The sequence below is a fragment of the Myxine glutinosa genome, chromosome 10 (genome assembly GCF_964187855.1).
Source record: "Myxine glutinosa chromosome 10, kmMyxGlut1.1, whole genome shotgun sequence".
Lineage (NCBI taxonomy): Eukaryota > Metazoa > Chordata > Myxini > Myxiniformes > Myxinidae > Myxine > Myxine glutinosa.
The window spans coordinates 59,762,179-59,776,175 of NC_136270.1; the positions used below are offsets into that span (position 1 = coordinate 59,762,179).

At 43.6% G+C, this 13,997-nt stretch overlaps 1 protein-coding gene across 1 annotated transcript in view; it reads left to right on the plus strand.

The window, feature by feature from the left end:
* Nucleotides 1-13,013, plus strand: part of VAT1L (vesicle amine transport 1 like) — a 158,965-nt gene extending 145,952 nt beyond the window's left edge. The window contains exons 8-9 of the mRNA XM_078785709.1: nucleotides 6,329-6,412; nucleotides 10,020-13,013. Coding sequence (XP_078641835.1) covers nucleotides 6,329-6,412; nucleotides 10,020-10,115 — 180 coding nt within the window. The 3' untranslated portion in view covers nucleotides 10,116-13,013. The remainder of the gene's footprint in view (nucleotides 1-6,328; nucleotides 6,413-10,019) is intronic.
* Nucleotides 13,014-13,997: the final 984 nt, after the last annotated feature.

The window sequence follows — 13,997 nt, forward strand, 5'->3', positions numbered from 1 at the left end:
TGAAGTGCTGCAGAGACTGTTGTCCTTCCGGCAGGTTTTTCCATCTCAGCCAAGGAACCCTGTAGTTCTGTCAGAGTGGTCATTGGATTCTTGGTCGCCTCCCTGACTAAGGTGTCTTTCTTGCCTGGTTGCTCAGTTTGGTCAGACAGCCAGCTCTAGGAAGAGTCTGGGTAGTTCCATCTCGGAGTTTTATGGACAGTTCCTTTGACGTCATGGTGGAGTTGCTGCTCTGACATGGACTGTCAACTGTGGAACCTTGTATAGAAAGGTGTGTTTCTTTCTAAATCATGTCCAATCAATTAAATTGGCCCCAGATGGACTGCAATTAAGTTGTAAAAACATCTCATGTATGATCAAATCTCATGATGTATGGCACATCTCATGTATGGCACCCAGCTCTGCTCACCAAACTCTCCTCCTATGGTATCCATGGAAATCTCCATGCATGGCTTGCGGACTTCCTCTCTGGTCGTAGTCAACGTGTGGCCCTGAATGGATTTCTCTCATCTCCCCTTCCCGTTCAGGCTGGAGTTCCCCAAGGCAGTGTGCTGGGCCCTGTGCTTTTTCTGGTCTTTATCAATGATCTCTCCGACTCTCTGGAAAATCCTCTGTATCTCTTTGCTGATGACTCCACTCTCTGCCGCTCCATTCCTCTTCCCTCAGATCGGCAGTCTGCAGCCTCCTCACTCTCTGAAGACCTGGACAAAATCACAGACTGGTCAAACATGTGGAACATGTCTTTCAATCCTGACAAATCTCACACTCTTACTATGTCTCTCCGAAAAGATCGACTGGACAACCCTCCCATCTACTTTCTCAACAATCCTCTCCAAGATGTTCTGTCGCTCAAGCTTTTGGGTCTCACTATCTGCCATGATCTTTCTTGGGAAAACCACATTTCCAAGCTGGCCTCCAAAGCCAGTCGCCGACTGGGCATCCTCCATCATGCGAAGTCCTTCCTTGGCACACCTGAGCTCCTCACCAAATACAAGGCTTTCATCCGCAGCTCAATGGAATACTGTTCCCCCCTCTGGGCCGGTGCTCCTGTCTCACACCTAGCTCGACTTCACGCTGTTGAAACCAAAACTTTCAGGATCATTGGAATCTCCTGCGATGAAGCTAACTCCGAGGGCCTTTCACTCACTCACCGCAGGCAGGTTGGTGGTCTTTCCGTCTTCTACCGACTCCTCTCCGGTCTTGCTCCCCCAGGTCTCTCAGTGCTCTGTCCCCCAAATATTCCTACAGGTCGCACAAGATCTGCCAGCAACCCTCTTATGGTTAAACTGCCAAAATCTAGACTCTCTGCTCACCTTCACTCTTTCATTCCCCTTTTCTCCCGCCTCTGGAACAAACTCCCCCACTCCCTTCAATCCCACTCCTCCCTCCAGGTCTTTAAAACAGCTGTTCACCACCATCTCTTGTCTTTCCCCATCCAAAGCCTTGATCTTTTCTACCCCTGCTAATTCACCCCAGATCCACTTTTTTTTGAAATCCCAACTTCTTTCCTGGAAGTCCTTGCAGTGTCCATGTGTTTTATATCTCTCTCACCTCCCCCCAAGCCCTCTCCCTCCCACAGTTCTCTTGATGTCCCTGCTCTCAAATGTTGTGTTTGTGTCCTTCCCCCTCTCTCCCCATCCTGTCTACCGCTCCCCTTATTTTGTGGTTTATGTGTCGGTTTGACTATTTTTGTGATTAATGTTAGCTCTTTCACGAGCCTCGATCTTGCATACAAAAAAAATAAAATAATAATAATCTCTTAAGGGCTTTGGTGGTTCTCCTAACTAGAACCTTTGTCCATCAGTTGTTTTCTATCTTCTTATAGTTGTGGTCTTTCCCTGAATGGTGTCACTCTCATCTCCACTATTTTGTATGCCAGGTCTTCTTCCAGTCTTCACTGTTCCTCATCATCGTCATCGTCTCTTAAATCCTTTGTTCCCTTCTGTCCTTCCGCCCATTATCATCCGCAGTTGTCATTTTCATCCCCTCCATCTGTGTACGTGTTTTCACTCGGTCCACGACTGGAAGTCGGGTCTGTTCCCCCTCCCAATCAGAGTGGTTCTGTGTCTCCTCCCTCTCTGTCTCACCTCACCTTCGCCGTTGTGTCCTCAGTTGCGTGTGTGCATGTGTATGTGTATGAAGGTCAAGGACCAGCTGCCCCTGAATGACTGAGCAGGGGTGGTATATATGATTCCCTGTGGTTGTAGGGCGGTATATGTGGGAGAGACAGGATGGACCTTAAGCCATTACTGAACATCACAAAGCTCTCAAATGCAACTATCTTAGGAGGTTTGCCATTGCCAAACATGGGCTGAAGGCTGGTCAGGTTCCTCTGCAGGATAACATCAGCTTTTCACGTGTGATCCCGAATAAAGCCATAAGGCATGGTATTCTGAGGAAACTGTTACATCTCTCACGGAGGAGGTTGTGGATTTGCCACTAGCATTTGGTCCAGTCATGCGTAAACGTACCAGGAATACTCCTTACTTAAAAGGGAAACCGTATGTAACATATCACTTCATTATGGCTTTACATTGTTATATAAAATTCATATTCACCCGTATCCCCTCCCCTCCTTCCCTACCCCACCATCTTTCCAACACTCTCCCACATTCTCATATCTGTTTCATGCCATTACGAATTACGTTTGATTGCATAACGACAAACACTTTTATTACCCTAAGTATGTGTTCCCACCACTCCTCACTCTCCCACTGCCCCACACCCCTACCTCCCACCCCCTGCCTGCACTCACACCACTCCACCCCACAGCATTTTCTGCCAGGCTTTTTTGAGTTAATGTGCTAATGGTGGAAAGTCACGAATATCCGGGACACGGCTTTGATTGGTTGTCCAGCTTGGCCTACCCACGGAGGTATATAATATGGAGAGCCAATTGGCCACCTCGCAGCATTAGCCGCCGTGAAGCCACCGGAAATAGTCTGGCGGCCATATTGGGAAGCCGATCGTAAGCCTGTCAAAGCAAAGGCGTGGCGCACTGATGATGCAGCTGGAGCGAATTTTAGGACCGCCGACTATTTAATTAATATAGAATACTAATATTTGAACTGATATTCGGGCTCAGAATCCCGTTCTTTAAGGAAATGGTGTTCATTAAGTTTGAAGTTGGTTCTAGACGCATTTTTCCTGGGGAATCCAATGGTTTAGAGCTTGTTTGAAAAAAAAGTGCCCAAAATTACCGCTCGGTGTTCTTTATCGTTCTTCTCATGACCCAATCACCCACTAGTAGGAATAAGAATCCTGACATGTTACACCCCTGTTTAACTCCTGTCTTCACCTTGAACCATTCTGTTGTTTCACCTTGGTCGACGACCGCACATTGAAAGTCTTGGTAAAGGGCTTTTACAAGGTTCACTAATTTTCCAGGTATGCTGTATTTCTTCATTATGACCCAGACTTTCTCTGGGCAAGGAGTCGAAAGCTTTCTAGAAATCTATAAAATTGAGGTACATCGTCGTTTGCCATTCTTTGGCTTGTTCTATAATATTCCTCAATATAAAGATCTGATTTGTTGTCATGTTATATGATGTTACTTAATTCAGTCATTATATTGTAACTAAGATGTGTATGTTTCTATTACCGAGATGTTAGAAACCACGCAGATATAATGATAACCAGAGTTTATTCTACACTGACATGGGTCAGCAACACATCAACAGTGAGTCAGTCACATAAATGACATGAAACGCTGTCATGTAGTTAACCCACACAATTCACAGTTAACCCACAAAACACACCCACACCATGTAGAGATGAGGTCGCTCTTATATTTCAGCTTGCTCTGGTGTTGCCTCACTGGTGAGCAAACAGGACCAGTTTGCAATATTTTTTCCTGATGCGCTCTTCCTTCATGTCATCATCGAGTGTTCTCACAACATGATGGAAACGTATCTTGCTGTATGATTGTGATACAGAATGTATTAAAGCAAACACATGGTTGCTGTCTGCCTCACAGTCAAACATGTGCCGATCCAAGGAAGCAAATGTAGACCGACCGACCTCAGAAAGGACAGAAGTGGAAATTGCCACTCTTATCCCACTTTCACGAGGCATTTTGCCATTGCTTACAGCCAGGAGCCTCTTGACACAGCGTTCAGTCGCCTCACAGACACGAACAACACTGTGCGAGGGAACTATGAGGCCACCCCTGTTCTTGGTAACAATCAGGCTGTACATTGGTGTGGTTTGCCATTCTTCGTTGTTACTGGTCAATGCAGAAAGACATTGGCTACACTTCAGAGTCTTCCTCACCATCCTCACCACATAGCCGGCAATATAGCCAACACATGACTCTGTAAAGATGGAAAGTTGCTCAAAATTTGGAATATCCGCATAGTCGTGGTCCTCTTTTGCCGGCGATCTCAACTCCAGGTCGTATCGTCTGGCCACCAACATGTCGTGACTCTCGTCAGGCACAGCCTGCTTTGCAACGCACTTGAAGGAAGCCGCATTCAGGATTCTGGTTGAGTCCTGTGCAGAACAGTTCCCACTTGCAGACTTGATGTCATGTCGCATCAAGAGGCGCTTATATGCGGCAACAAACTGCCGGGCCGTTGGGTTATTCCCACTTCCACATGCAATGCGGACCGCTCCAAAGAAAAGTTCAATGTGGTCTTGGCTCATTTTGTACGTGAGCAGGTATCGCAGGGGAGATGAGGCAGGTTTGACATATGTGAAATACAAAATTTTGACACTCTCTATGCAGATCATGAAACCAATGAAGGGGGTTTTCAAACGCGTATTGGTCATAACTTGACCATTCATGTTTTTGATGTTGGACAAGTAACTGTAGGCAGTATCCAGGAATGGCAGGAAAAGTCCTTCTCGTGATGTCATGAGTGGTGCCTTGTAGTTTCGTGCCAATGGATTGCGAGAATTTAGAATGTCAAACAGTTTGTCCAATGTTTCAATGTATTGGCAGGTAGCCTCACTGCCCTGAAATTCTGATAGTTGCAAAGTGTCCCTGCAAAACCGAATTGCATCTGCCACACTAGTGCTCAATGTCTGAGCAGCTGTGTCCACCTTCATGACATTGCTCTTCCACTCGATGTGTTTCCGGGAGAGCTTATTTCCCAGACGCAAGCCTTCCCTCTTCTGCAGATCAAAGAGTGCCTGGATGTATTTCCACGCGATGACTTTTTTGTTGCCATCCTCCATCATTTTCATGGATCCAAGACAGTTTCTTGCAAGTTTAAGCATGTGACATGCATCGAGTACAACACAAATTTTCTTTTCGGGATTTGCTGGGTGGGGAAATGTTGGTTTCACATTCTGCGGCGTGATGTCGGCACCTAGCTCACGTAACATTGTCAAATGAGCGGACGGTCCATCGCAAGTTAAGGAAACCACCTCTGCACCGATATCATGCAATTTTAGTAGACATTGTGTCACCAAATTCGCCTGTTCCTTCCCCGACAATCCATTTATCATAAAGTATGCTACAGGCACTTTCCAACTGTCATTCAGTGCAACCAGCATGAAAACCAGTGCGTTGCTGGCCTGGGGAGCACTGTCATCTTGGACTCCGTTTCCGATGTCGACGTACCCCAATACCTTGTCCCCTAAAAAGTCAATTGCCTTCATGATGGCCATCTCGTCTAACATCAGGCTACACAGTGTTCTCTTGCCAGTCTCCTTCTCTGCTTTAAACCGGCTCTCTAGTGCTTGGAATACAACTGCACTAAAACCAGGTGAATCGGCTTCCCAATATGGCCGCCAAGCAACTTCCGCTAGCTTCAGCCGACAGCCGTCATTGGCTCTCCAGTTTATTATATACCTCCGTGGGCCTACCCCATCGTTCGCTTTGATAAGGGAAGTTTAGAATAATTTTCTTCACCCTTGAGTAAGGTCAGAGGAAGCAGTTTTGTTTTGCTGACTGAAATGTTGAGTCATTCATTGTCCATTTTAAGGTTGGAGAACTCAGTTTGTATTCATGTGATTATATATACACATATGTAATGCAGGTGGGACATCTTGGTACATATCAATGTATGTATGTATATATATACCTCATCTGCTCATATAATGAAGTACTTAATAGTAATAATAATATAATGAATAATTAATGAATAGTGTGTTTGTGTACTTATTGCCAACTTCCTGGTACATTTATATCCCTCATCAGCACCCATACTCTAGGTGCTCACAAGTTATAAAGAACCACTCACTGAGAGAGATGAGTCAGTGGAATATCAGAAAGGAAGATAAATCAGTGGAATAACAAGAAACATATGCTCAATTAAATAGTACTTCATGTAGAATTTGCACACTGGCCTACCTCAATGCCAATATGCACTGTTTGCTGCTGTAGGTGAAAGAAGCCATGCAGAGAATCCATGACCGTGGGAATGTGGGGAAAATCCTCCTGGAGCCAGAGAAAGCGCCCATTCCTCTGGTATGCACTTTACGTAACAGTTAAGGCATTTTTTAAAATACAAAGTCGAGGCTCATGGAAGAGTGGGATGACAGAAGGTATATATGCCAATGCATTGACGGTGGGATGGTTGCACAACACGTGGGCACAAGGGGATGAATGAATAGGATGAGAGAAGAGTGCAGTATGAGAGAAGGGGGGAGGGTTAACGAGGACAGAAATTATCACGAATGGTGATGGAGGATGCCTGAGGCGGTGGTGCACTACCTGCTTGAAGGCCTGGAGGGAAGAGTGGGATTGCTGTGGATTTTGGGAGTTTCCTTTTTGAGATATCATGCGACATATCGTTTTTGGCCCCATCTCTCAATGGTGAAGAATTACTCAAAAAAAATATTAAAATATTTTATCCCAATCCGGATATTCACCAAAATCGAATCGATTCTTCCTTGTCACATACGCAACCTGTCCACCAAGTTTCGGCCGAATCCATTTTGAGATATCCTCCTAACAGGCAGACATGGTCATGGGTCGTCACACAACCTCCATCCACCTTAATTGGCAGAGGTAACAAAGAGTAACCTTAAATCATGAGATTAATTGGCAGAACACAGCACAAGACGAAAATAAGGATATTGAGCTGCAAGACGATGATTCATTGTAATTAATTATTGAGAGATACATCGTGAATATGTGATCTTTCATGGTTTGTGAATATGTGATCCTACACGGTGTCAGGGTAAACACCACCAACATAATTTACACGTTTTATACAACCTACCACCTACAGTGCCTTCAGAAAGTATTCACACCCCTTGAATTTTTGGATGGAGTTTGTGATCTGGATGGAGTTTCTCCCATTCTTCTTTGGAGATTTGCTGAAGCTCTGTCAAGTTGTATGGGGAGCATCAGTGAACAGCAATCTTCAAGTCTTTCCACAGATTCTCAATGGGATTCAAGTCTGGGCTTTGGCTGGGCCACTCAGGGACTTTCACGTTCTTGTTCTTAATCCATCCCAGTGTTGCTTTGGCTGTATGCTTGGGGTCATTGTCCTGTTTGAACTTAAATCTTCACTGCAGTCTAAGGTCTTTTGCACTCTGAAGAAGGTTCTCCTCAAGGGTTTGTCTGTATTTGGCTCCATTTATTGTTCCCTCTTTTTTGAGACTTTTTTGAGATTGTTCGACTCATTCGAACCCTGGTGTTGGGCTAGCGGCTAGGGTGCCAGCTTAGGATCCTAGGATCCTGGGTTCGAATCCCGGTCGATTGCTGAATTAACGCCAGGGGGGTTGACTCAGCCTGTCATCCTTCCGAGGTCGGCAAATTGAGTACCAGTTCACTGGTAATTCCCTGCTTGTCGTTAAAGGCGGCAAAAAGGGTTGGCGTCAGGAAGGGCATCCGGCCGTAAAACATTGCTTCAAAAAGGGGACCGAAAAACAACAACAACCACGGTTCCCGAAAAAGGCCAACCCCCGCTTTGCGGGGAAACATGGCCTCTAAAGGTGGTTTTTTATTTATTTTTATTGTTCCCTCTTTTTACAAGTCTCCGAGCCACTGCTGCTGAAAAACATCCCCATAGCATGATGCTGTCACCATCCTGCTTCATGGTAGGGGTGGAGTTAGATGGATGATTACCTCTGCTCGGTTTCCGCCAGATGTAGCCCTTCACATTCAGGCCAAAGAGTTAAATTTCCGTCTTATCAGTCCACAGAATATGTTGCCTCATGCTCAGTCTTTCACGTGCCTTTTTGCAAACTCCATATGTGCTGTCATGTGCCTTTTCCTCAGGAGTAGCTTCCGCCTGGCCACTTTCCCATAAAGCCTAGATTTGTGACGTGCTGCAGAGAATGTTGTCCTTCCAGAAGATTCTCCCATCTCAGCCAAGGAACTCTGTAGTTCTGTCAGAGTGGTCATTGGGTTCTTGGTCATGTTCAGTTTGGTCGGACGGCCAGCTCTACGAAGAGTCTTGGTCGTTCCATATTCATTCCATTGCCTAATGATGGAGCTCATTGTGCTCTTGGGACCTTTTAACACTAGAAATGGATTTATTTCCTTCCCCAGATCTGCGCCTCCTCACAATTCTATCTCGGAGTTCTACGGACAGTTCCTTGGATTTCACGGTAGAGTTTCTGCTCTGACATGTACCATCAACTGTGGGACCTTATATAAAAAGGTGTGTTTCTTTCTAAATCATGTCTAATCAATTGAATTGGCCACAGGTGGACTCCAATTAAGTTGTAGAGGAATCTCAAGGATGATCAAAGGAAATTTGATGCACCAGAGTTCAATTTGGAGTGTCACAGCAAGGGAGTTGTATACCTATTGACTCAAGACATTTCAGCTTTTAATTTTTAATGAATTTGTTTAAACAAATTCTGAAAAGAAAAATTCGCTAAGATCAGTGGCAAAAAAAAAAAATCTCAATTTAATCCATTTTAAATTCAGACTGCAACAAACAATGCGAAAAAGTCGAGGGGTGTGAATACCTTCTGAAAGCAAGGTATCATGCCATTTATCGTGATGTTTCTTCACTCGTGCTAGTACAATATGTGTATTTGTCTGACAGAATGGCACACAGGAAGGGCACTTACCTTTGTGTTTTCTCATCTGGTGTGGATCCTCAAACTCATTCTATAAACTTTTATGGATGCCCTGTGGCCTTCCATACATGCATTTACTGCTACAACCCAGCCATTCATGGCCATTACTCATTTCCAGCCCTTTTCTTGTAGTTTCTACAAAAAGCAAACTCCTGGATAACTTCTACTGGATGGGAAGTTATTTTGGAGACTCATCTGCCAGCATTGATTACTGTTGGCTGGATTAAAGATTTCACGGTGTGTTTCGCGCAGTGTTAGCGATTCACTCCGACACACTGAACAAACTCTAACTTCCCTTCCTCACCACCTCCAGGAAGTTCAACCCCTGAGTTAGGGACCTGGCTGTTTCTCACACTGCGGACCAATCGTCTGACAGAGCATGAAACACAGCCAGGATATGTCACAATTACTTGAACAGTATGTGCATCAAACAAGTAATGGACGGCAGTCGTGATAGTAAGAACAGGTTAATGACCCTCACAGAAAGAAGCAATAGCAATTATTGAACTCTACTGGACATCCACCCTCACTAATGGACATCCACCCTCACTAACGAACAACAACTGATCTCAAATTGCTGGCAGTGGCATCCCTCCCGACAACGATATCAACTAGAGTTAATGGGCATTGGCAAACATTGCTAAAACAGCTGGCACCAAGTAAACTCCATGCGGTGCAAGGACCAGAACAAGATAAAATGGAATGCCAACCTTCGACAGTCACCATTAAAGGCGTCCTTAAGGGACGACAGATGGACACCATTCACCACGTGCACTGTATTGTTGTGGTAAAGATGGCTGAAAAGAGTGCAACTTCTAGGGAGGCCTTTTTCCATCATGTCCCGAAGAAAAATGATCTGAGGCCACCTGTGACCTTGAATAATTATTCTTTAGTATCTTGCCCACAGATTAGGACTTTGATTGACTTGCTCAACAGTATTGTGAACCATATTAACATTTGAAGGCCTAAGCATATCCATTAAACGCGAGACCACTGTGGTCATCCACGCGTTTCCTCCCACGGCCCGCCCACAGATGGCCAGTGACAGCACCGACACAAGCGAAGCATGCGATGAGGAAGGGGAAGAGGATGAAAGCGAGTGTAAAGAGCGTGAACCCTTCATCCATTGATGCACCTGATGGAGGGACACTGGCAGCCATCATGTTCGTTCAGCAGGGTGTGTGATCATCCTGGGGGAGGAAACACTCGATCCATAATCCATGCTTTGTTTTCATTTATCAAGAACATTGATAAATAATATAATTATTTGCTACATTTACACAACTCAAATATGGCACTTTTAGAAACACCACAACTTAACAGTCTGCACACTCAAACTCTCAAAATGATGCTTCCAATTTGAATTTGAGTCCACATTACACTTTGCACTCTAATTCGAGCAGAGATTACACCTTGCACTCTAATTCGAGCAGAGATTATACCTTGCACTCTAATTCGAGCAGAGATTACACCTTGCACTCTAATTCGAGCAGAGATTACACCTTGCACTCTAATTCGAGTGGAGATTACATGTTACACTCTAATTCGAGCAGAGATTACACCTTGCACTCTAATTCGAGCAGCGATTACACCTTGCACTCTAATTCGAGTGGAGATTACATGTTACACTCTAATTCGAGCAGAGATTACACCTTGCACTCTAATTCGAGCAGCGATTACACCTTGCACTCTAATTCGAGTAGAGATTACATGTTACACTCTAATTCGAGTGAAGATTACATGTTACACTCCAATTCGAGTGGAGATTACATGTTACACTCTAATTCGAGTGGAGATTACATGTTACACTCTAATTCGAGCAGAGATTACATGTTACACTCCAATTCGAGTGGAGATTACATGTTACACTCTAATTCGAGCAGAGATTACATGTTACACTCTAATTCGAGTGGAGATTACATGTTACACTCTAATTCGAGCAGAGATTACACCTTGCACTCTAATTCGAGTAGAGATTACATGTTACACTCTAATTCGAGTAGAGATTACATGTTACACTCTAATTCGAGTGGAGATTACATGTTACACTCCAATTCGAGTAGAGATTACATGTTACACCCTAATTCGAGTAGAGATTACATGTTACACTCTAATTCGAGTAGAGATTACATGTTACACTCTAATTCGTGTAGAGATTATATGTTACACTCTAATTCGAGTAGAGATGACATGTTACACTCTAATTCGAGTAGAGATTACATGTTATACTCTAATTCGTGTAGAGATTACATGTTACACCCTAATTCGAGTAGAGATTACATGTTACACTCTAATTCATGTGGAGATTACATGTTACACTCTAATTCGTGTAGAGATTACATGTTACACTCTAATTCGAGCAGAGATTACACCTTGCACTCTAATTCGAGTAGAGATTACATGTTACACTCTAATTCGAGTATAGATTACATGTTACACTCTAATTCTAGTAGAGATTACATGTTATACTCTAATTCGTGTAGAGATTACATGTTACACCCTAATTCGAGTGGAGATTACATGTTACACTCCAATTCGAGTAGAGATTACATGTTACACCCTAATTCGAGTAGAGATTACATGTTACACTCTAATTCGTGTAGAGATTACATGTTACACTCTAATTCGAGCAGAGATTACACCTTGCACTCTAATTCGAGTAGAGATTACATGTTACACTCTAATTCGAGTATAGATTACATGTTACACTCTAATTCGAGTGGAGATTAAATGTTATACTCTAATTCGTGTAGGGATTACATGTTACACCCTAATTCGAGTAGAGATTACATGTTACACTCTAATTCGAGTAGAGATGACATGTTACACTCTAATTCGTGTAGAGATTACATGTTACACTCTAATTCGAGTAGAGATGACATGTTACACTCTAATTCGAGTAGAGATTACATGTTATACTCTAATTCGTGTAGAGATTACATGTTACACTCTAATTCGAGTAAAGATTACATGTTACACTCTAATTCGTGTGGAGATTACATGTTACACTCTAATTCGTGTAGAGATTACATGTTACACTCTAATTCGAGTAGAGATTACATGTTACACTCTAATTCGTGTAGCGATTACATGTTACACTCTAATTCGAGTCGAGATTACATGTTACACTCTAATTCGTGTAGCGATTACATGTTATACTCTAATTCGTGTAGAGATTACATGTTACACTCTAATTCGTGTAGAGATTACATGTGACACTCTAATTCGTGTAGAGATTACATGTTACACTCTAATTCGTGTAGAGATTACATGTTACACTCTAATTCGAGTAGAGATTACATGTTACACTCTAATTCGTGTAGCGATTACATGTTATACTCTAATTCGTGTAGAGATTACATGTTACACTCTAATTCGTGTAGAGATTACACTTTACACTCCAAGTGGAGTACAGATTACATGTTACCACCACTTATATCAAGGAGATCAGTATTTTAACATTTCAATTTCTCTAAGTTACAATTGATGACATCATGATGAGGTATTGAGGTATGGTGTGGTTGTTGGTTGTTGGTTGCTCGTAAGATGCTGTTGATGAGTTGAGGTGTTGTTCCCAAGACAATTCGAGTAGTCTTCTTTTTTGTGTCAGTCTCTTCGGTTTCTAAAACAGTGACTGATGTTGGCAGTAAGCACAGGGACAACATGTTACAAGTGACATCTTGTGACGTCACCCTGAAGGAATTCACCCAACAGTAGATGGATCAATGAATTGAGAAACTTGAAGTACATGTTTTTCTTGATAAAAGAACACGCGAACATCAATCTATATTTTATGCATCCCACCCCTTGGCCCATGTGAAAATCTGCTATTTTAACCCCTGTAGTTTCCAGCCATTCTTGCTCGGGGTAATTCGCAATGCCCTGAATTGTCTCAAAACTAATTTTAATGAAATGAATTTTTCGAGGTGAAAATTATTTTGTACAAAGGAACTTCTGAGTGCGAGAAGTCAAACGGGCCATTATGTTTATTTTACGGCTCGTGCTTGGGAAGGATTCGGTGCGGATGGGGGAAGAGCAGCTGCTGTGACATTTGCAGAATTAAAATTGAGAGAGTTGCAGATGTTACATTTCTAGTGACGATGACATGCCTCGGCTCCATAGGAAGCTTTATTTTACCTGTTTCATAGTCCAGGTAGGCTGATTCCACAACACTTTGTCGTGACATGCTTAGACTAACAGGATAGGGCCAAGAGGGAACACCTCTCTATATAAGCTATTTACCATGTGTTTGAATCCAGACTCAACTATTCACTGTCATCCCGGTATTTCACAGGCACGGTGATTTATCAATGTGACTGCTGTCCATCGGATTGACGACGTTAAGTTGGGTGTCCGAGTAGCTGTCAGTGGATGCTAAGGATCCCACGGTATATTTTCCTAAGAGTAGGCGAGCTATCTCTGGCGCAGTGAACAAATTACAAATTGCTGCCTTGAACTAACTGCTGGAAAGACAATGGCAAACCACCCAGCATAAGCAAACCACCCTGCATATCCAAACCACCCAGCATATCCAAACCACCCAACATAACCAAACCACCCAGCATATCCAAACCACCCAGCATATCCAAACCACCCTGCATATCCAAACCACCCAGCATATCCAAACCACCCAACATAACCAAACCACCCAGCATATCCAAACCACCCAGCATAACGAAACCACCCTGCATATCCAAACCACCCAGCATATCCAAACCACCCAGCATATCCAAACCACCCAGCATAACGAAACTACCCTGCATATCCAAACCACCCAGCATATCCAAACCACCCTGCATATCCAAACCACCCAGCATATCCAAACCACCCTGCATATCCAAACCACCCAGTATATCCAAACCACCCAACATATCCAAACCACCCAGCATAACGAAACCACCCTGCATATCCAAACCACCCTGCATATCCAAACCACCCTGCATATCCAAACCACCCAGCATATCCAAACCACCCAGCATATCCAAACCACCCAACATATCCAAACCACCCAA